This window comes from Oncorhynchus mykiss, chromosome 1 (assembly GCF_057628025.1).
Source record: "Oncorhynchus mykiss isolate SJ-2025 chromosome 1, ASM5762802v1, whole genome shotgun sequence".
Lineage (NCBI taxonomy): Eukaryota > Metazoa > Chordata > Actinopteri > Salmoniformes > Salmonidae > Oncorhynchus > Oncorhynchus mykiss.
In genome coordinates, this window is record NC_143022.1 from 87,342,482 (window position 1) to 87,365,843 (window position 23,362).

A 23,362-nucleotide genomic window follows, 5' to 3' on the forward strand; every position below is an offset into this window, starting at 1 on the left:
CTAGAAAATCACATTGTAGGATTTTTAATGAATTTATTTGCAAATTATGGTGGAAAATAAGTATTTGGTCAATAACAAAAGTGTATCTCAATACTTTGTTATATACCCTTTGTTGGCAATGACAGAGGCCAAGCGTTTTCTGTAAGTCTTCACAAGGTTTCCACTCACTGTTGCTGGTATTTTGGCCCATTCCTCCATGCAGATATCCTCTAGAGCAGTGATGTTTTGGGGCTGTTGCTGGGCAACATGGACTTTCAACTCCCTCCAAAGATTTTCTATGGGGTTGAGATCTGGAGACTGGCTAGGCCACTCCAGGACCTTGAAATGCTTCTTACGAAGCCACTCCTTCGTTGCCCGGGCGGTGTGTTTGGGATCATTGTCATGCTGAAAGACCCAGCCACGTTTCATCTCCAATGCCCTTGCTGATGGTAGGCTTTGTTACTTTGGTCCCAGCTCTCTGCAGGTCATTCACTAGGTCCCCCCGTGTGGTTCTGGGATTTTTGCTCACCGTTCTTGTGATCATTTTGACCCCACAGGGTGAGATCTTGCGTGGAGCCCCAGATCGAGGGAGATTATCAGTGGTCTTGTATGTCTTCCATTTCCTAATAATTGCGCTCACAGTTGATTTCTTCAAACCAAGCTGCTTACCTATTGCAGATTGTCTTCCCAGCCTGGTGCAGGTCTACAATTTTGTTTCTGGTGTCCTTTGACAGCTCTTTGGTCTTGGCCATAGTGGAGTTTGGAGTGTGACTGTTTGAGGTTGTGGACAGGTGTCTTTTATCCTGATAACAAGTTCAAACAGGTGCCATTAATACAGCTAACAAGTGGAGGACAGAGGAGCCTCTTAAAGAAGAAGTCTGTGAGAGCCAGAAATCTTGCTTGTTTGTAGGTGACCAAATACTTATTTTCCACCATAATTTGCATATAAATTCATTTAAAATCCTACAATGTGACAATTTTGTCTGTCATAGTTGAAGTGTGCCTATGATGAAAATTACAGGCCTATCTCGTCTTTTTAAGTGGAAGAACTTGCACAATTGGTGGCTGGCTGACTAATTTTTTGCCCCACTGTATGTATATATATACAGTGCCTTGCGAAAGTATTCGGCCCCCTTGAACTTTGCGACCTTTTGCCACATTTCAGGCTTCAAATATAAAGATATAAAACTGTATTTTTTTGTGAAGAATCAACAACAAGTGGGACACAATCATGAAGTGGAACGACATTTATTGGATATTTCAAACTTTTTTAACAAATCAAAAACTGAAAAAGTGGGCGTGCAAAATTATTCAGCCCCTTTACTTTCAGTGCAGCAAACTCTCTCCAGAAGTTCAGTGAGGATCTCTGAATGATCCAATGTTGACCTAAATGACTAATGATGATCAATACAATCCACCTGTGTGTAATCAAGTCTATAAATGCACCTGCACTGTGATAGTCTCAGAGGTCCGTTAAAAGCGCAGAGAGCATCATGAAGAACAAGGAACACACCAGGCAGGTCCGAGATACTGTTGTGAAGAAGTTTAAAGCCGGATTTGGATACAAAAAGATTTCCCAAGCTTTAAACATCCCAAGGAGCACTGTGCAAGCGATAATATTGAAATGGAAGGAGTATCAGACCACTGCCAATCTACCAAGACCTGGCCGTCCCTCTAAACTTTCAGCTCATACAAGGAGAAGACTGATCAGAGATGCAGCCAAGAGGCCCATGATCACTCTGGATGAACTGCAGAGATCTACAGCTGAGGTGGGAGACTCTGTCCATAGGACAACAATCAGTCGTATATTGCACAAATCTGGCCTTTATGGAAGAGTGGCAAGAAGAAAGCCATTTCTTAAAGATATACATAAAAAGTGTCGTTTAAAGTTTGCCACAAGCCACCTGGGAGACACACCAAACATGTGGAAGAAGGTGCTCTGGTCAGATGAAACCAAAATTGAACTTTTTGGCAACAATGCAAAACGTTATGTTTGGCGTAAAAGCAACACAGCTGAACACACCATCCCCACTGTCAAACATGGTGGTGGCAGCATCATGGTTTGGGCCTGCTTTTCTTCAGCAGGGACAGGGAAGATGGTTAAAATTGATGGGAAGATGGATGGAGCCAAATACAGGACCATTCTGGAAGAAAACCTGATGGAGTCTGCAAAAGACCTGAGACTGGGACGGAGATTTGTCTTCCAACAAGACAATGATCCAAAACATAAAGCAAAATCTACAATGGAATGGTTCAAAAATAAACATATCCAGGTGTTAGAATGGCCAAGTCAAAGTCCAGACCTGAATCCAATCGAGAATCTGTGGAAAGAACTGAAAACTGCTGTTCACAAATGCTCTCCATCCAACCTCACTGAGCTCGAGCTGTTTTGCAAGGAGGAATGGGAAAAAATGTCAGTCTCTCGATGTGCAAAACTGATAGAGACATACCCCAAGCGACTTACAGCTGTAATCGCAGCAAAAGGTGGCACTACAAAGTATTAACTTAAGGGGGCTGAATAATTTTGCACGCCCAATTTTTCAGTTTTTGATTTGTTAAAAAAGTTTGAAATATCCAATAAATGTCGTTCCACTTCATGATTGTGTCCCACTTGTTGTTGATTCTTCACAAAAAAATACAGTTTTATATCTTTATGTTTGAAGCCTGAAATGTGGCAAAAGGTCGCAAAGTTCAAGGGGGCCGAATACTTTCGCAAGGCACTGTATATATATATGTATATGTGTACCAATGTACCACAGAGGGAATTCCAACAACCATGGGGACATTGTGTATCTTTTAATAAAAAGTCATTTTGTCGAAGAAATTTACAGCATGAAAATATACATGAATGACTATCACCACAGATTAATAAACACAACACTATAAATACACAAATATATAATTGTATATTTATGCACACTAAGGAAGAAAACAAACAAGACTAATAAACAAACGCGTTGCTTTGGTCTAGACGCAGTGGCTACATTTGAAATATATATTTTGTCTGCGTAAAGGACTAGAATGTCGTTCGTTGTTAGACATTTACACAGAAAATGGTTATTATGGGATTCTGAAAAACAGTGAGATGTGAAAAGGGGTTCACTACACCTGTGCTACTTATTCCACTTTAATGTGTTAAAAATCATGCTACAGAGGATATGTGATGAACACATATGAAATATTATTTGGATTAAATGCTTTGTGTTAATACATGTAGTCTGAAGATGCCAAACACAACAAATGATATGTGACATGAATGATGATGATGACAGCTAAATGAAAGATCAATCGCATTGAAAAATGATGATCATTAAACCTGTTGCGACTCTAGGGGCAGTGTTTTCATTTTTTTTGAAAAAAAAACGTTCCCGTTTTAAACGGGATATTTTGTCAGGACAAGATGCTAGAATATGCATATAATTGACAGCTTTGGATAGAAAACACTCTAAAGTTTCCAAAACTGTAAAGATATTGTCTGTGAGTATAACAGAACTGATGTTGCAGGCGAAAGCCTGAGAAAAATCCAATCCGGAAGTGCCCCATATTTTGAAAGCGCTGGGTTCCAATGAGTCCCTATTGAGCTGTGAATGTGCTATCAACCAACTTACGCTTTCTACGTATTCCCCAAGGTGTCTACAGCATTGTGACGTAGTTTTACGCATTTATGTTGAAGAATAGCCGTAGGCGGCTACATTGCGTAAGTGGTCACCTGATGGCTCCCAGGGTGACTCTCGCGTAAAATACAGAGGTAGCCATTACTCCAATCGGTCCTACTGAAAAACGAATTGTCCCGACGGATATATTATCGAATAGATATGTGAAAAACACCTTGAGGATTGATTATAAACAACTTTTGCCATGTTTCTGTTGATATTATTGAGCTAATTTGGAATATTTTTCGCCGTTTTCGTGACTGCAATTTCCGGGCGATTTCTCAGCCAAACTTGAAGAACAAACGGAGCTATTTCGCCTACAAAAATAATATTTTGGGAAAAAATGAACTTTGGCTAGCTAACTGGGAGTCTCCTGAGTGGAAACATCCGAAGTTCATCAAAGGTAAAGGATTTAATTTGATTGCTTTTCTGATTTGTGAAAATGTTGCCTGCTGCTAGCAGGGCATAATGCTATGCTAGGCTATCGACAAACTTACACAAATGCTTGTCTAGCGTTGGCTGTAAAGCATATTTTGAAAATCTGAGATGACAGGGTGATTAACAAAAGGCTAAGCTGTGTCTCAATATATTTCATTTGTGATTTTCAAGAATAGGAATATTTTCAAGGGATATATTATGTCCGTTGCGTTATGCTAATTAGTGTCAGGCGATGATTACGCTCCCGCATGCGGGATGGGGAGTCAGTAGAGGTTCGTGCTGACCAATGTAAACCTTGGCTAAAAGCTGGATATTTCCCAAATGTTAGTATATACACTGAACAAAAATATAAATGGAACATGTAAAGTGTTGGTCCCCCCCCCCAAAATCACAAATTTTCCATATGCACAAAAAGCTTATTTCTCAAATTTGTTTACATCCCTGTTAGTGAGCATTTCTCCTTTGCTAAAATAATCCAACCACTTTACAGGTATGGCATAAAAAGAATCTGATTAAACATGATTATTACACAGGTGCACCTTGTGCTGGGGACAATAAAAGGCTACTTTAAAATGTGTGAAAAGTTTTGTCACACAACACAATGCCACAGATGTGTCAGGTTTTGAGGGAGAGTGCAATTGGCAGCTGACTGCAGGAATATCCACCAGAGCTGTTGCCAGAAAATTAAATGTTCATTCGTCTACCATAAGCCACCTCCCACATCGTTTTAGAGAATTTGGCAGTATGTCCAACTGGTCTCAGAACCGCAGACCACGTGTAACCACGCCAGCCCAGGACCTCCACAGCCGGCTTCTTCACCTGAAATTGTCTGGGGGGTATTTATGTCATTAAGAAAGCTCTTTTGCGGGGAAAACATTGTCTGGGCCTGGCTCCCCAGTGGGTGGGCCTATGCCCTCCAAGGCCCACCCATGGCTGCACCTGTGCCCAATCATGTGAAGTCCATAGATTAAGCCTAATGAATTTATTTCAATTGACTGATTTCCTTGTATGAACAGTAACTCAGTAAAATCTTTGAAATTATTGCATGTTGCGTTAATATTTTTGTCTGTTTGCATGTTGCGTTTATATTACAGTATGTTTAATCAAAATGCAGCTTGTTCAACAAAAAATTATGGAGTATGTAAAATATGATGTAAAAAATTATTTTAATGCATGCAATAGATCACTCCACTCTTTCTAGACCTTTTCCAATTCTGATTGATCATCTCATTGGGATATGTGTGGTGCTGCAAAGATATATATAAATCTTTATTATACTTTGTATATTAAACCCACAATGGTACCGGTGTTACCACAAAATATCTTCAGGCGCTATATAAAAAATATACACATCATCATCATAGATCATATTGATTTTTATTTATCTGTTTAAGAATCTTTTTTATATACTTTGTTTTACTCTGTAATACAAAAGATCACACCTCTAGTTGAATCCATTCTTATGAGAAAGCACAGCTGAAGACTGCCTTATTTATTCAGGAACCAGCATAGACATAGAATTACATTATAGTAATTATATTTCTATGGTTCCTAGTGGCTGCCAATATGTTGACCAGAGATTTCAGTCCAATCCCCCTTGGATCTCCCAAGGCAATAATATAACCAGTGTAACAGTTCCATAATGACCGGGGTGTCATGCTTTAGGCTAATCTATCATGCAATGTCCAGCACAAACCCCTACATTATCTGGACCGACTCTGACAGACAGGGAAAGACATGCAATCATGCCATCCACATTATCTACATGTCAGTGAGGGAGTCTCACAGTCAGGGACAGGAAGACTAGGAAGTGTTATTTGGCTTTTTTGAGTGACGGAGGGAGAGGGGGGTGGGTCTAGTAATACTCGGAAGAGTATTCACAGTCCAGAGTGTGTGAGAGAGGACAAGGGAGGGAGGCCTACAGTACAGTTTGACAATGATGTTTTGTTGCTTTCACTGTGATACCATCAGGGAAAGTGCCACCAAAGGCTTCCTGATCCACGACCCCTGACCTCATGGATCCAAGAAGGCTCCATAACAGTCCCAGCAGCCGATGCAGCATCAATATCTTTGACGGGCAGCTTTAGGTTTAACCAATAAATGTTTGTTTCTTCTTTTGATATGAAAGTCTGTGCTAGTTAACAGGAAAGAGACAGAGATTTGTTTCTTCCTTTCATATGAGAGTGAGATCTCCCAAGCTGCACTCCCTCTTATTGCTACATGCTTCTATCTCTTCTGTGTCCATACAAAGGGGTCAACTACATGAGAAAGACAGAACAGTCACGTCCAGAACTGAAAAGAGCATTATGAGTTTTTGTGCAAAATTATCCCATGTATTCTCTTGGTGTAGCCTAGTTTGTGTCTTAGCCGGTGTTGATAACTGAATGGTTGCACTTGCTATGTGCCAAGAATCGTTATACACTCCATTAAAATACTCCAGTGTTTCTGTAACTCAAAAAAGACCAGGCTGTCGCTTAAAATTGCTACTTCTAGATGAGTTGATGATCCATTGAATACTGTATATATAACATGAGAACACATTGTAAAAGTGGAACATTTGCTCTGAGTCCTGTGGACAAATGTAAACACAGTCGAGGGGTGATGCCATCTTTATTGTGATGTCATAATTATGTGCTGGTCGTCAGGTAGTCACCCCTGTGTGCTATATACAGAGATGATTTCACTTGACTTGATCTGAGATTTGTGCCCTTTATCTGAGACTCCCATTGCTTTCAATGCCCTGATTTGAGCAAGGTTTGAGTGATGCCTGCTTGTTTCTCAAGTCAAAAGTCATAGTATACATCCCATAGAGTGCTGGTACTATAGCTGGGCAATCAAACCCATGTGAGAAGGCAAGGAGGATGTGTTGGTCTGAGGGTGAATCTCAATCTGGAAAGGAAACCACTTTAAACTGTTGAGATACACCCTAAACTTCTTTCAAGTCCGAATGGCGAAGTGATGGAGTCCTTTCTGACTGCAGGTAGTCAGTCAGCTGTTCCTGTGAGGCCCTAGAGGAGGGTGCATCCCAGTGTCTAGTGGAGTAACTCAACCCTGAGACAGAGATGCTCCCTGTCCATGACAGCATACACACTTAGAGAAAAGGGTTCCAAAACTATACTTTGGCTGTCCCCATGGGGGAACCCTTTTTGGTTTGAGCTTCTGCATGGAACCTAAAGGGTTCTATCTGGAACCAAAACTAGTTATTCAAAGGGTTATCCTATGGGAACAGATGAGAACCCTTTTAGGTTCTAGATAGCACATCTTTTCCTAAGAGTGTAGAGAAGTAAAGAGTGCTGGTACTGTGGTTAGGGGAGTAAGTCCAGGTACACCCTCTGTAGTCTGGATGCAAATTTAAAACGGTAACCTGTTCTCTAGCCAAAATAAGTGCACTACATAGCGAATAGGGTTCCATTTGGATGCAGACCTCTCAGTAGCAGTGATGGGGAAATCAGATCAAATCAGGGTGCTGGTACTAATTGTCATGGGAGCGAGTGGACACTGGGGTTATACAACTCCCTATCTGGTATCTAAATTTCACTGGGGTATGACAAATCCCTGTCTGGTCTCTAAATCTCACTGGGGTTAGGCAACGCCCCTGTCTGGTCTCTAAATCTCACTGGGGTTAGACAACGCCCCTGTCTGGTCTCTAAATCTCACTGGGGTTAGGCAACGCCCCTGTCTGGTCTCTAAATCTCACTGGGGTTAGGCAACGCCCCTGTCTGGTCTCTAAATCTCACTGGGGTTAGACAACGCCCCTGTCTGGTCTCTAAATCTCACTGGGGCGAGAGGACACCCTTGTATGGTCCCTTTAGATCTCAGTAGCGGCGATCTCCTCGAAGTGGATGTCGTTGCTGCCGCTGTGGACGTCGTAGTCCTCTACATCTCTGTTCTCCAGCTCTAGACTGAGCTCTCTCATCACCCTCTCCAGATCTCTGTTCCTCCTGTACATCTGGATGTAGTTCTGCTGCAGCTGCTTCTGGTAGCGGATCACCTTTTCCTTCTCCTCCTGCCAGACCCTCCTCTCCTCCTCAAATCCTCCCAGCTGCTCCTCACTGCTCCTCCTCTCATACATCAGCTCTGCCCTCAGCCTCTCCACCTGACACACAACACATGGATTGATTGGTTGATTAACTGATTAGTGGAATTTATTTGATCATTTCAAAATCCACAATGTTAAAACAATACACAACAGAGCAGTATAAAAAATAAGTATTATTCAAGCACTATTCTCCAATGAAAATGGTTAAAAATGGATTGGTCGGTCATTGTTTTTCCAAGTGTGTGGTTTTAACATGCATTACAGTGCAGGTTTTACTGTCTGAACACCAATAGAGAAACCACAGAAACTAGTGCAATGGTGTGAGGGATGGGGGTTCATATGAAACTGAAAGAAAGTATAAACATCGTTGTTGGAGCTCACCTGTTGCCTGAGTCCCAGCACAGCTTCAGCACTCTGCCTCTGAGCCTTGGTCTCATCACTCTCCCCTCCCCAACCCAGCCTCCCCTCCTCCGCCTCTCGGTACCCCACAGAGGGGCAGAGGCCCCCCCTTCCACCCCTCACACCCCCACGCCCCTGGGGGAGGGGCAGGCTCATACATTGGCCCTTAGTGGCTGGTGCCTGGCCTCCAGGAATATAACCTCCTCCCTGATTGGCCAGGGCATCTCGGAGGTGCGCCAACTCTTCCTCCAAGCGTCCAACTTTCTCGCGGAGCAGCTCGGCTTCGCTCTTCCTGCGCTGGAGCTCATTCTCGCAGACCTCCAGCTCCAGGGAGCGTGTTCGTAGTGCCGACCCAGCCTCCTGGGTCGTAGCCTGGCAGTTCTGGAGATCGGACCTGACCTCTCTCAACTGGGACTTCAGGACCACCAGCTCCCCGCCCTTCTGGCTCAGCTCTGACTGGCTCTCCTTCAGTTGCTGTTTCAAAAGGGAGATCTCACCTGATTTCTGACACACCTGGGGAGGGAGGGAGGGAGGGAAGGAAGGAGGAAATGAGGGAGAATAAATATTTTGTGAATATTGAGATCACTTACCTTGAAATGGTGTACATGAATCAACCTTAACGCCTGACCCACCCACCTCCCACTTGGTCTCTTCTAGGCGTGGTCCCAGCTGGGTCTGCTCTCTCTGTATAGAGGCACACCTCCTCTCCAACTCTTCCCTGTCCTGCAGCAGAGAGGAGAAGTCCTCCTGGAGCTTCTTCTTCTCCTGCTGCAGTTGGAACACCTGACATAAAGACACAGTTACATGCTGACCACACCGCTCGTGTCACATGTGTGAGCATTGCAAAATAAATTGTAACATACATGTTATTCAATTATTGCACCCCCACTGCTCGCGTGCGCCATTGAGCGTCTGTGTTGCCAAGCACTAATATAGAAGTCAGTTCTCTTTGTGACGCTGAACGGAGTGCAAGTCCTGCCTCTCCCATCTTCTCATTGGTGCAGATACCCACGTGCCATCTCCTCATTGGTTATGCCCACATGGGTGATTGAAAAAATAACTGAGTTCGGTCTGTCGCCATGGTAACTATGGAAGTTAGATGCCAATCGCCATATAAAGTCCAAAGAAGAAAAAGCCTGGAAGGAGGAGAGATGACTAGAAACGATTCGGTTGACCATTTTAAGTGTGAATTAATTGTCGGGAGTAGAGGACCTTGTGCATTTCAGGTAAAATAACAACTCAACGTTTATATCCCAGGACAAATTAGCTAGCAACAGCAAGCTAGCTAAATAGGACAAATTAACTAGCAACTGCAAGCTAGCTAGCTAAATTGCCATAAATGTTTAATGCTTTTCAACCTGTCCCCAAATTAATATAATTGGTTCAGAGTTTTTTTTATATTTTAACCTGCGTGTCAGGATCGTGTTTGGTGTGGGGGGACAAAATCAATATGCGCACGTGCACAGACGGTTTGGGTACTGTGTTAGGGTGACATTTTGACAGAAAATTAAGAAATGAAGAAACGCTACCAAAACAGAAGCAACATATAATACAGTAATAAACAATAATAATAATAGCTTTTTATGTAACTTGCAACAATACCTGTCACACAAAGAAGGGCCCTGCTTCCCAAACTAAGTTGACTGAAGTATCTCTGTCTGTTACCTGTAGCTGTAAGGCCTGTTGTACTCTCTGGGCCTTCTGTGAAGCCTGTTTCATCTCAGAGGAACAGCTCTGTCTCAGCTCTTCCAGCTCTCTCTCACAGCGAAGCTGCTTCTCCTCGTATACCTACAGGACAGGAGGTCAGGGGTTAGACGTCACAGTTTAGAGGTTACATACAGATACCACATCCAGAGGTCAAACTGTAAACCAGCACTAGTACGGCACAAAAGTTTACACTGAACAAAAATATAAATGTAACATGTTGGTGCCATGTTTCATGAGCTGGAATAAAAATGTCCATCTGCACAAAAAGCTTATTTTTCGCAAATCCTGTGCACAAATTTGTTTACATCCCTGTGATTGAGCATTTCTCCTTTGCCAAGTTAATCCATCCATTTGACAGGTGTGGCATATCAAGAAGCTGAATAAATAACATGATCATTACACAGGTTACACATTCCTTGTGCTGGGGACAATAAAAAGCCACTCTGAAGTTTTGTCACACAACACAATGCCACAGATGTCTCAAGTTTTGAGGGAGCGTGTAATCGGCATGCTGATTGCAGAAATGTCCACCAGAGCTGTTGCCAAAGAATTGAATGTTCATAAGCCACCTCTCACGTCGTTTTAGAGAATTTGGCAGTACGTCCAACATGCCTCACAACCGCAGACCATGTGTAACCACGCCAGCCCAGGACCTCCACATACAACTTCTTCACCTGCGGGATCATCTGAAACCAGCCACCCAGACAGCTAATGAAACTGAGGAGTATTTCTGTCTGTAATAAAGCCCTTTTGTGGGAAAAACAAATTCTGATTGGCTGGGCCTGGCTCCCAGGTGGGTGGGCCTAGGCCCTCCCAGGCCCATCCATGGCTGCGCCCCTGCCCAGTCATGTGAAATCCATAGATTAATTAATTAATTTAAATATCAACTTCATCATTGAAATTGTAGCATGTTTAATTTATATTTTTGTTCAGTATATATGGAATAATTGAGCTTAGTAATAGAACCAGCAGAAATGACAGAAACAAACATTTTAATCATATTGCTCCTCGAGGCAACACTTCAGTTCTGCTTAAATCCCCTTTCACCTGACAGATGGCGGCCTCGTTCTCGTCCAGGTTCTCTCTGAGTTGCTGCAGCTCCAGGTCTCTCTCCCTCAACTTCTCCTCCAGCTCCCTCACCACCCCCTCATAACCCTCCAGGGTCGGGGGCGAGCGCCCACATGACCCGCTGTCCGACAGGGGCTGGCCTCGCCCACTCAGCGACCCTGTGCTCTTACTGGTCGACGACCGCCCGCTGTCCGAGTTTGAGTGACCGTGGGAGGTAGAGTGGGCGTGACCTCCGTTGATCCCCGACCCTCCATTTGTGGTGGTGGTTCTCCCAGGATCCGGGCCCACCCTGGACCCCCCAGACCCTGAACCCGACCCGGAGGCCTCGCTATTGGCCAGGCTGTAGCCATTGCTGCTGTGGGTGGGCAGGCTGGAAAGGGAGTTACGGCCAGAGTCTGACATGGAGCAGGAATGGCTGTTGCGAGCATTGCGTCCTCCGCTGTATGAGTTCCTCTTGCTATCTGAGGAAGAAGACGAGCCGACCAGAGGTACAACGTTCCCGTAGCTCCCAGTGCCATTGACCACGTTATTGAACACGGTATTCACGTTATTGACCACTGTATTTCCATTATTCCCATTGATCGACAGGGGCAAGAGGAGGTTGAGGCTGCCTTGGCTCTCAGAGAGGTTGCCCCCTGGTCTCGGGGAGAGGTATTGCACTGAGTGGCGGTTCTTCGGGACCACCGGTTTGAACGCGGTGGGACGGATCAGAATCTTCTCCATGTTCTGCAATGGAAGACAGTATTTGTTAATGAAGACAGTATTTGTTAATGAAGACAGTATTTGTTAATGAAGACAGTATTTGTTAATGAAGACAGTATTTGTTAATGGAAGACAGTATGTGTTAATGAAGACAGTATTTGTTAATGGAAGACAGTATTTGTTAATGAAGACAGTATTTGTTAATGAAGACAGTATTTGTTAATGGAGACAGTATTTGTTAATGAAGATAGTATTTGTTAATGAAGACAGTATTTGTTAATGAAGACAGTATTTGTTAATGAAGACAGTATGTGTTAATGAAGACAGTATTTGTTAATGAAGATAGTATTTGTTAATGAAGACAGTATTTGTTAATGAAGACAGTATTTGTTAATGGAAGACAGTATTTGTTAATGGAAGACAGTATGTGTTAATGAAGACATTATTTGTTAACCTCTCTAGCAGGTGTGGGATGATAGCGTCCCACACCTGGCCAACATCCACCTGGCCAACATCCAGTGAAATTGCAGAGCGCCAAATTCAAAAACAGAAATACTCATTATAAAAATTCATAAAACATACAAGTGTTATACATCGGTTTAAAGATAAACTTCTTGTTAATCCAACCACAGTGTCAGATTTCAAAAATACTTTACCGCGAAAGCATACCATGCAATTATCTGAGAACAGCACCCAGCAGAGAAATCATTAAACAGTTACCAGCCAAGTAGAGAAGTTACAAAAGTCAGAAATAGCAATAAAATGAATCACTTACCTTTGATGATCTTCATATGGTTGCACTCACAAGACTCCCATTTACTCAATAAATGTTTGTTTTGTTCGATAAAGTCCCTCTTTATATCCAAAAACCTCAGTTTTGTTTGCGCGTTTTGTTCAGTAATCCGCGGTCACAACAGGCAGACAAAAAATCAGAAAAGTATCAGTAAAGTTTGTAGAAACATATCAAACGATGTTTATAATCAATCCTTAGGTTGTTTTTAGTCATAATAATCAATAATATTTCAACCGGACAAAAGCTTCGTCAATGAAAAACCTCTGGGACACTGCAGTGTCCACTCATTCAGAGTGGTCTTACTCCCTAATTTTTCAGAATACAAGCCTGAAACAATTTCTAAAGACTGTTGACATCTATTGGAAGCCATAGGAAGTGCAATTTGAGTCCTAAGTCAATGGATACTGTAACGGCATTCAATAGAAAATTACAAACATAAAAAAATCCCATTTCCTGGATGGATTTTTCTCAGGTTTTTGCCTGCCATATCAGTTCTGTTATACTCACATACATTATTTTACCAGTTTTGGAAACGTTAGAGTGTTTTCTATCCAAATCTACCAATTATATGCATATCCTAGCTTCTGGGCCTGAGTAGCAGGCAGTTTACTTTGGGCACGCTATTCATCCGGAGGTGAAAATAGTGCCCCCTACCCTAGTGAAGTTAATGAAGACAGTATTTTTTTAACGGAAGATAATATTTGTTAATTGTTCCTGTTGTTCATACAGTGGGGCAAAAAAGTATTTAGTCAGCCATTTAGTCAGCCACCAAAGTTTTTAGTCAGCCACCAATTGTGCAAGTTCTCCCACTTAAAAAGATGAGAATAAAACATCCAGGATTTTTAATGAATTTATTTGCAAATTATGGTGGAAAATAAGTATTTGGTCAATAACAAAAGTGTATCTCAATACTTTGTTATATACCCTTTGTTGGCAATGACAGAGGTCAAACGTTTTCTGTAAGTCTTCACAAGGTTTTCACACACTGTTGCTGGTATTTTGGCCCATTCCTCCCTGCAGATCTCCTCTAGAGCAGTGATGTTTTAGGGCTGTTGCTGGGCAACACGGACTTTCAACTCCCTCCAAAGATTTTCTATGGGGTTGAGATCTGGAGACTGGCTAGGCCACTCCAGGACTGCTTCTTCTTACGAAGCCACTCCTTCGTTGCCCGAGCAGTGTGTTTGGGATCATTGTCATGCTGAAAGACCCAGCCACGTTTCATCTTCAATGCCCTTGCTGATGTTTTTTTTTGTTGTTATTGACCAAATACTTATTTTCCACCATAATTTGCAAATAAATTCATTAAAAATCCTACAATGTGATCTTCTGGATTTTTTTTTCTCATTTTGTCTGTCATAGTTGAAGTGTACCTATGATGAAAATTACTCTCATCTTTTTAAGTGGGAGAACTTGCACAATTGGTGGCTGACTAAATACTTTTTTGCCCCACTGTATCAAGTGCATTTCCAGACAACTCACTTTACTACATCTTAACATTGTTGTTTTTAATGATAAATAATGAATTATTATCATGTTCATGATTTTCCTTATTCCCTGATATCAAAATCAATTGAATCAAGACAAGGCCCTCTCAATCCTATAGTATCATAGCTCTGACCAACACTTTACTGGCATTTCCTTGTTAAATAAAGGGAAAGAAATATAAAAGAAACTGACATTGGTGATTTATACCAGCAGTGTTAATTAGAAATGCCTGGTCTCCTCCCGTTGAAGACAGGCACACTGATAGGACGGAAGGTCATTCTGAATGCTCTGATTGGCTTCATTAATATTCATAGGTTTCCAGTAAGCAGCTTTTCTAATGATTTTGAGTATGTCACGACATAAGAGAGAGGGGGAGAGAGAGAGAGAGACAGGGGGGAGGAGAGGGTGGAGAGAGGAAGAGAAAGTTGTAGGGATGGAGAGAGAGAGATAGGGACGGATCAAGAGAAGGAGGAGAGAGAGAGACAGAGAAAGACAGCTCTCTACACTGGTTCGGTAAGCGGTTTTCTTAATGGTTTCCCTCAGCCCTCATTAAGTGCGTCAGAGAATATGAGATAGCTCTGACATTGATTATATAGACGCGAGGTGACTGACTGTTAAAAGATCTATAGCTAGCATTGTCTGAGCTGTGATCATGGTTCCCGCTCTATAAATAGAAATGAATAGCCAATCAGAGAGCAGAGAGGATCTAAGGTAAAACATGTCGCATAGTAGCACCTCAACACCGGTGCTGTTAATTAGCTGGGAGTAGTTGGTTAATAGTGAGGTGATGAAATGTTCACTTCACCATTATATAGAAGTATTATTAGTTAACTAGACTCTATGTTCTGTATATGAGCTTAGTGAGGATTTTACAAGTGAAACTTACAATTGAGAAAAAAGAAAGAAAAAAAAGTATACTAATGATAGGCTTAATAAACACAATGACAATGCATGGGCATTACCAACAGGAAGCTGGGATGGTCTTTTCTTGACTATTTAGTTAATATAGGACTTATTAGGGGTACCCAGATACGACAAGCTCGGAAACCACTTGACATTTTGGGAATCCCCCTCCGAAACTCACCTTCTCCAGTTTTCCCGACACAGGGATGAGTTTGGGCGGCGGCCCGCTGATATTCCCGTTGAGACCTCGGTTATTCCTCTGCTCCTCCGAGTCGCTACACGGACTCCCCACCGTCACCACATGGTTATCATTCTGGTCTCCTACAGTCACTACCTCCTCCCTCACAAACCCATAGTTCCCATTCCCTCCACTACCACCACCACCTCCAGCCACACACCCAGCCCCCCCAGCAGAGTTACCCGCCCGAGGCTGCTTCTTTGTGGGCAGTGGCGGCGGCTGGAGCTTGGTGGGCTGGAGCTGGGTCTGGTTGTTGATGATCAGTAGTTGTTCCAGGGAGCTCCCGCTGGGCAGGGTGTTGCTATCACCCTGGAGCTTGAAACAATTGGTAGTTGGGTTGTTACGGCGTGGCTTAGTGCTGAAATAAAAATAATTATCATTTAGAATAATCATTGATAAGAATTACAGTATACAACACTTTTCCAGTAGCTCTTTTCCATAGTAAGGGAAGAATCACTAGCCTGGCCCCAGGTCTGTTTGTGCTCTTATTTGGTATGATAATCCCATAAGGAGTTGTCAATAGAGCAGAAACAAGGCAAAAGACTGGCATCCAGGCTAGAAAATCACCTTGTCCACAACCAATATAGTCTGAGTGCCAGATCTGTTTGTGCTACCATGCCAACTACTTGTCACTTATTCTCAAGCCGTGTTTGTCTTGACCAGGACAGCAATAGAGTGGGCAAGGGCATGAACAGACTGGCACCCGGGCTACGACCGATGAGTAGCACCCTACCTGAACTCTCTGGCAGCCCGGCAGTGTCGCTGCTCCTGATGGGTCCGGCCAGAGATGAGGCTGCTGACGGAGCCCATGGTGGCTCCGGGGACAAAGGGGTCACAGGGCCCTCCGACGACAGGGGAGAGGGTGACGATATGGAGGCTTGTGGGAGGCTTGGGGTGGTCAGTCACAGACACAGGCAGGGTCTGAACCAGAGCCATGTTACCTGGACAACACCAGACATACACCCAACACACTCTGCAGAGAGAGAGAGAGAGAGAGAGAGAGAGAGAGAGAGAGAGAGAGAGAGAGAGAGAGAGAGAGAGAGAGAGAGAGAGAGAGAGAGAGAGAGAGAGAGAGAGAGAGAGAGAGAGAGAGAGAGAGAGAGAGAGAGAGAGAGAGAGAGAGAGAGAGAGAGAGAGAGAGAGAGAGAGAGAGAGAGAGAGAGAGAGAGAGAGAGAGAGAGAGAGAGAGAGAGAGAGAGAGAGAGAGAGAGAGAGAGAGAGAGAGAGAGAGAGAGACGCAGTAACACAATTAGACCCAACCCAATTAGACCCAACCCAATTAAGAGAAAATAAGAATATATTTACACATTGCAAAGAATGAACACAGAAACTGAGCTCAGTAAGCATAGCCTTGCTATTGAGAAAGGCCGCTGTAGACAGACCTGGCTCTCAAGAGAAGACAGGCTATGTGCACACTGCCCACAAAATGAGGTGGAAACTGAGCTGCACTTCCTAACCTCCTGCCTAATGTATGACCATTTTAGAAACATGTATTTCCCTCAGATTACACAGATCCACAAAGAATTCAGATAAACTCCCATATCGACTGGGTGAAATACCACGGTGTGTCATCACGACATGAAGAATTGTGACCTGTTGCCACAAGAACAAACACCATTGTAAATACAATCCATATTTACGTTTATTTATTTTCTCTTTTGTACTTTTTGCACATCGTTACAACACTGTAAATAGACATAAAACAACATGTGAAATGTCTCTATTCCTTTGGAACCTTTGTGGGTGTAATATTTACTGTTTACTGTTCATTTTATATTGTTTATTTCACTTTTGTTTATAATCTATTTCACTTGCTTCCGCAATGTAAACATGTTTCCCATGCAAATGAAGCCATTTTAATTTAATTGAGTTAGAAAGAGAGATAGAGAGAAAAGTTTAATTTCAATGGAATTTTGTCAGGTCATCATGACGGCTACTGTTGGCTTCTTCACTGATACAGTTAAAATGTCACACTCAAACCATCAGTATAGGAAACAGAGATAGAGTGTGTGCAGAGGGTAGAGAGAGTTCAATATCTTGTGTGTGTGTGTGTGTGTGTGTGTGTGTGTGTGTGTGTGTGTGTGTGTGTGTGTGTGTGTGTGTGTGTGTGTGTGTGTGTGTGTGTGTGTGTGTGTGTGTGTGTGTGTGTGTGTGTGTGTGTGTGTGTGTGTGTGTGTGTGTGTGTGTGTGTGTGTGCTTGGTGTTTAAGTGTTTCATTTCCAGCCAATATTATGCTAGTGTGAGTTGCCTCGGGGACAGGGAGGGGACATTTTATATTTAGCCTGTTGTGCATCGCTCAAAGCTGTCTGGCCAAGAGGAATAATACAACCCAACTATGATGGCACACTGCATGTCAGAGCCATCAATCACAAACACACACACACACACACACACACACACATGTGTTTAGCAGATGTTATTGCGAGTGTAGCGAAATGCTTGTGCTTCTAGTTCTGACAGTGCAGCAATATCTAAGAAGTAATATCTAACAAGTAATATCTAACAATTTCACAACAAATACCTATTACACATAAATCAAAGTAAAGGAATAGAATTAAGAATATATAAATATATGGACGAGTAATGTCAGAGCGGCATAGACTAAGATACAGTAGGATAGAATACAGTATATACATATGAGATGAGTAATGCAAGATATGTAAACATTATTAAAGTCACATTATTAAAAGTGACTAGTGTTCCATTTATTAAAGTGGCCAATGATTTCAAGTCTGTATATGTAGGCTGCAGCCTCTCTGTGCTTGTCAGAGCCGTGTGTATAGGTGCAGGGAAGTCAGGCGCAGGAGAGTCAAACGGAGTGTAAATGTCTTTTAATATATGTCCACTTAACATGCTTCAAACACTAAATATGTACATACATAAACGAACATGGGTACGAGGACCCGTCGCGCACCTATACAACATAAAACAACACTTGACATAAAACAATCTCTGACAAAGACATGAGGGGAAACCGATGGTTAAATACCCAACATGTAATGAATGGGATTGAAAACAGGTGTGTGGGAAGACAAGACAAAACCAATGGAAAATGAAAAATGGATCAATGATGGCTAGGAGGCCGGTGACGTCGACCGCCGAGCACCGCCTGAACAAGGAGAGGCAACGACTTCGGCAGAAGTCGTGACAGTGCTAGTGATGGCTGTTTAACAATCTGATGATAGAAGGTTTGAGATAGAAGCTGTTTTTCAGTCTCTCGGTCCCAGCTTTGATGCACCTGTACTGACCTCTCCTTCTGGATGATAGCGGGCTGAACAGGTCGTTGGCATGGGTGGTTAAAATCAAATCAAACTGTATTTGTCACATGCGCCGAATACAAGTGTAGACCTTACCGTGAAATGCCTTCTTACACGCCCTTAACCAATAATGCAGTTCAAGAAGAGTTAAGAAAATACTTACCAAATAAACTAAAGTAAAAAATTATAAAAACTAACATAATAACCTAACAATAACAAGGCTATATACAGGGGGTACCGGTACCGAGTCAGTGTGCGGTGGTACAGGTTAGAGGTCATTTGTACATGTAGGTAGGGGTGAAGGGACTATGCAATCATAATAAACAGTGAGTAGCAGCAGTGTAAAAACAAATGTAGGGGGGGGATCAATGTAAGTAGTCCAGTGGTCATCTGATTAGTTGTTCAGCAGTCTTATGGCTTGGGGGTAGAAACTGTTAACTTCACTAGGGTAGGGGGCAGCATTCGGAATTTTGGATGAAAAGCGTGCCCAAATTAAACTGCCTGCTACTCAGGCCCAGAAGATAGGATATGCATATAATTAGTAGATTTGGATAGAAACCACTCTAAAGTTTCCAAAACTGTTAAAATAATGTATGTGAGTATAACAGAACTGATATGGTAGGCGAAAACCTGAGGAAAATCCATCCAGGAAGTACTATTATTTTGAAAGGCTGTTTTCCCATTGAAAGCCTATCCCCCATACAAAGACTTAGGACCCAGTTCACGATCTCTATGGCTTCTTCTACATGTGGCCAGTCTTTAGGCATTGTTTCAGGCTTTTACTCTGAAAAATGAGGGAGATACAGCACTTTCAATGAGTGGACAGGGGAAATTTCCAGACATGAGTCCAGCGTGTAATCGGGAGTGTGCCTTTCTTGTTTCTCCTTTTCTATTGACAAAGCTTTTGTCCGGTTGAAATATTATTGATTATTTATGACAAAAACAACCTGAGGATTGATTTTAAACATTGTTTGACATGTTTCTACAAACTTTTTTTGTACTTTTTTGACTTTTCGTCTGGATGTTGAGAGCGCGCATTGTGCCTTTGGAATACTGAACTAAACTAACCAATAGAACAGAGGTTTTTGGACATAAGGGACATTATCGAAACAAACAAATTTAACAAAACAAACATTATTGTCTAACATGGAGACCTGGGAGTGCCACCAGATGAAGATCATCAAAGGTAAGTGATTAATTTTAACGCTATTTCTGACTTTTGTGACACCTCTCCTTGGTTGAAAAATGGCTGTGTGGTTTTCTGTTGCTAGGCACTGACCTAACATAATCGTGTGGTGTGCTTTCACGGTAAAGCCTTTTTGAAATCTGACACAGCGGCTGGATTAACAAGATGTTTATCTTTAATCCTATGTATAAAACTTGTATTTCTCATCAATGTTTATGATGAGTATTTCTGTAATTTGACGTGGCTCTCTGAAATTTCACCGGATGTTTGTTTGAGACAATGATTACTGTACATAATGCGCCAATTTCAACTGAGGTTTTTGGACATAAAGATTAACTTTATCGAACAAAACACACATTTATTGTGTAACATGAAGTCCTGTGAGTGCCATCTGATGAAGATCATCAAAGGTTAGTGATTCATTTAATCGCTATTCTGACTATTGTGAGCCCTCTCCTTGGCTGGAAAATGGCTGTATGGTTTTTTGTGACTAGGCGCTGAACTAACATAACTGCATGGTGTGCTTTCGCAGTAAAGCCTTTTTGAAATCGGACACTGTGGTTGGATTTACAAGAAGTTTATCTTAAAATGGTGTATAATACTTGTATGTTTGAGGAATTTTAATTATGGGATTTCTGTTGTTTTGAATTTGACGCCCCGGCAATTTCACTTGCTGTTGTCAAGGTGTGACGCTACCGTCCCACTGGTTCCAGAGAGGTTAAGGAGCCTTTTGGTCCTAGACTTGGCACTCCGGTACCATGCGGAAGCAGAGAAAACTGTCTATGACTTGGGTGACTGGAGCCTGACAATTTTATGGGCTTTCTTCTGACACTGGCAATTATATAGGTCCTGGACTGCAGGAAGCTTGGCCCCAGTGATGTACTGGGCCGTATGCACTACCCTCTGCAGCGCCATACGGTCTAATGCCGAGTAGTTGCCATACCAAGAGGTGATGCAAGTGGTCAGGATGCTCTTGAGGGTGCAGCTGTAGAAATTTTTGAGGATCTGGGGACCCATGCCAAATCTTTTCAGTCTCCTGAGGGGGAAAAGGTTTTGTCGTGCCCTCTTGGTGTGTTTGGACCATGAAAGATCGTTGGGGATGTGGACACCAAGGAGTGGAGCTCAGACCGCCATTTCCTGTAGTCCACGATCAACTCTTTTGTCTTGCTCACATCGAGGGAGAGGTTGTTGTCCTGGCACCACACTGCCAGTTCTCTGACCTCCTCCCTATAGTCTGTCTCATCGTTGTTGTGTCGTCAGCAAACTTAATGATGGTGTTGGAGTCGTGTTTGGCCACGCAGTCGTAGGTGAACAGGGAGTACAGGAGGGGACTAAGTACACACCCTTAAGGGGCCCCAGTGTTGAGGATCTGCGTGGCAAACGTGTTGTTGCCTACCCTTACCAGCTGGGGGTGGCCCGTCAGGAAGGCCAGGATATCGTTGCAGAGGGAGGTGTTTAGACCTAGGGTCCTTAGCTTAGTGATGAGCTTTGTGGGTACTATGGTTTTGAACGCTGAGCTGTAGTCAATGAACAGCATTCTCACATAGGTGTTCCTTTTGTCCAGGTGGGAAAGGTCAGTATGGAGTGCAATTGAGATTGTGTCATCTGTGGATCTGTTGGTTGTGGTATGCGAATTGGAGTGGGTCTAGGGTGTCCGGGATGATGCTGTTGATGTGAGCCATGACCAGTCTTTCAAGGCACTTCATGGCTACTGACGTGAGTGCTATGGGGCGGTAATCATTTAGGCAGGTTACCTTCGCTTCCTTGGGCATAGGGACTATGGTGGTCTGCTTGAAACATGTAGGTATTACAGATTCAGTCAGGGAGAGGTTGAAAATGTCAGTGAAGACACTAGCCAGTTTGTCCGGTCATGCTTTGAGTACACATCCTGGTAATCCATCTGGCCCTTTGTGAATGTTGACCTGTTTAAAGGTCTCGAGTCACTGGGCAGCTTGCGTCTGGGTTTCCCTTCGTAGTCCGAAATAGTTTTCAAGCTCTGCCACATCCGACGCGTGTCAGAGCAGGTGTAGTAGGATTCAATCTTAATCCTGTATTGACACTTTGCTTGTTTGATGGTTCGTCTGAGGGCAAAGCGGGATTTCTTGTAGGCATCCAAATTAGTGTCCTGCTCTTTGAAAGCGGCAGCTTTGGCTTCTAGTTGGGATATGTACGAACGGTCACTGTGGGGATGACATTGTCGATGCACTTATTGACGAAGCTGATGACTGAGGTGGTGTACTCCTCAATGCCATTGGTTGAATCCCAGAACATATTCCAGTCTGTACTAGCAAAACAGTCCTGTAGCGTAGCATCCACGTCATCTGACCACTACTGTATTGAGTGAGTCACTTGTACTTCCTGCTTGAGTTTTTGCTTGTAAGCAGGATTCAGGAGGATATAATTATTGTCAGATTTGCCAAATGCAGGGCGAGGGAGAGCTTTGTATGCATCTCTTTGTGTGGAGTAAAGGTACTCTAGAGTTTTTTTCCCCTCTGGTTGCACATGTAACGTGCTGGTAAAAATGTGTCATTTTTCTTGTTTGCTTCGACCTTATAGAGTTGGTTGAGTGTGATCTTAGTGCCAGCATCGGTCTGTGGTGGTAAATAGACAGCTACGAATAATATAGATGAGAACTCTCTTGGTCTACAGCTTATCATAAGGTACTCTACCTCAGGCGGGCAATACCTCAAGACTTCTTTAATACTAGACATCGTGCACCAGCTGTTATTGACAAAAAGACACACAACCCCACTCCTCGTCTTACCAGACGTAGCTTCTCTGTTCTGCCGGTGCATTGAAAATCCCTCCAGCCCTATATTATCCGTGTCGTCGTTCAGCTCGGTGAAACATAAGATATTACAGTTCTTAAATGTCCTGTTGGTAGGATAATCGTAATCGTAGATCATCAATTTGATTTTCCAATGATTGCATGTTAGCAAGTAGAATTGATGGCAGTGGGAGTTTACTCTGATCGCCTACGGATTCTCAGAAGACGACCCGATCTGCATCCTCTTTTCCTCTGTCTTTTCTTCATGCAAATGACATGGATCTGGGCCTGTTCCCGGGAGAGCAGTGTATCTTTCTCGTCAGACTCGATGAAGGAAAAAGCTTCTTCCAATTCGTGGTGAGTAATCCCAGTTCTGATGTCCAGAAGTTATTTTCGGTCATAAGAGACGGTACCAGCAACATTATGTACAAAATAAGTTAAAAAATAAGTTACAAACAACACCAAAAAACTAACAAAATAGCACAATTGGTTACAGGCATGTAAAACGTCAGCGATCCTCTTCGGCGCCATCTTACACCTAACACTCAGGTTGTTGCCCTTGATGATGTTTTTGGCCTTCCTGTGACATCAGGAGCTGTAGGTGTTCTGGAGGGCAGGTAGTTTGGCCCCGGTGATGCGTTGTGCACGTATGAGGGTGACTGTGTGCTGAGTGAGTGTGTGTGTGTGTGTGTGTGTGTGTGTGTGTGTGTGTGTGTGTGTGTGTGTGTGTGTGTGGTATGCGAGAATT

General features: G+C 42.9%; 1 protein-coding gene across 3 annotated transcripts in view; it reads right to left on the reverse strand.

Moving 5' to 3' along the window:
- Positions 1-5,431: 5,431 nt before the first annotated feature.
- LOC110531033 (leucine zipper putative tumor suppressor 2 homolog) overlaps positions 5,432-23,362 on the reverse strand; it is a 97,376-nt gene continuing 79,445 nt past the window's right edge. For 2 of the 3 annotated variants that reach the window (XM_021614317.3, XM_021614340.3), the window contains 7 exons: positions 16,138-16,377; positions 15,348-15,762; positions 11,263-12,009; positions 10,174-10,296; positions 9,145-9,291; positions 8,491-9,021; positions 5,432-8,166 (listed from right to left, as the gene is read on the reverse strand). In XM_021614317.3, coding sequence (XP_021469992.2) covers positions 7,879-8,166; positions 8,491-9,021; positions 9,145-9,291; positions 10,174-10,296; positions 11,263-12,009; positions 15,348-15,762; positions 16,138-16,340 — 2,454 coding nt within the window. In that variant the 5' untranslated portion in view covers positions 16,341-16,377 and the 3' untranslated portion in view covers positions 5,432-7,878. Of the gene's footprint in view, positions 8,167-8,490; positions 9,022-9,144; positions 9,292-10,173; positions 10,297-11,262; positions 12,010-12,760; positions 12,992-15,347; positions 15,763-16,137; positions 16,378-23,362 lie in introns of those variants that run through there. The other variant, XM_090243135.1, reaches the window with a different exon arrangement.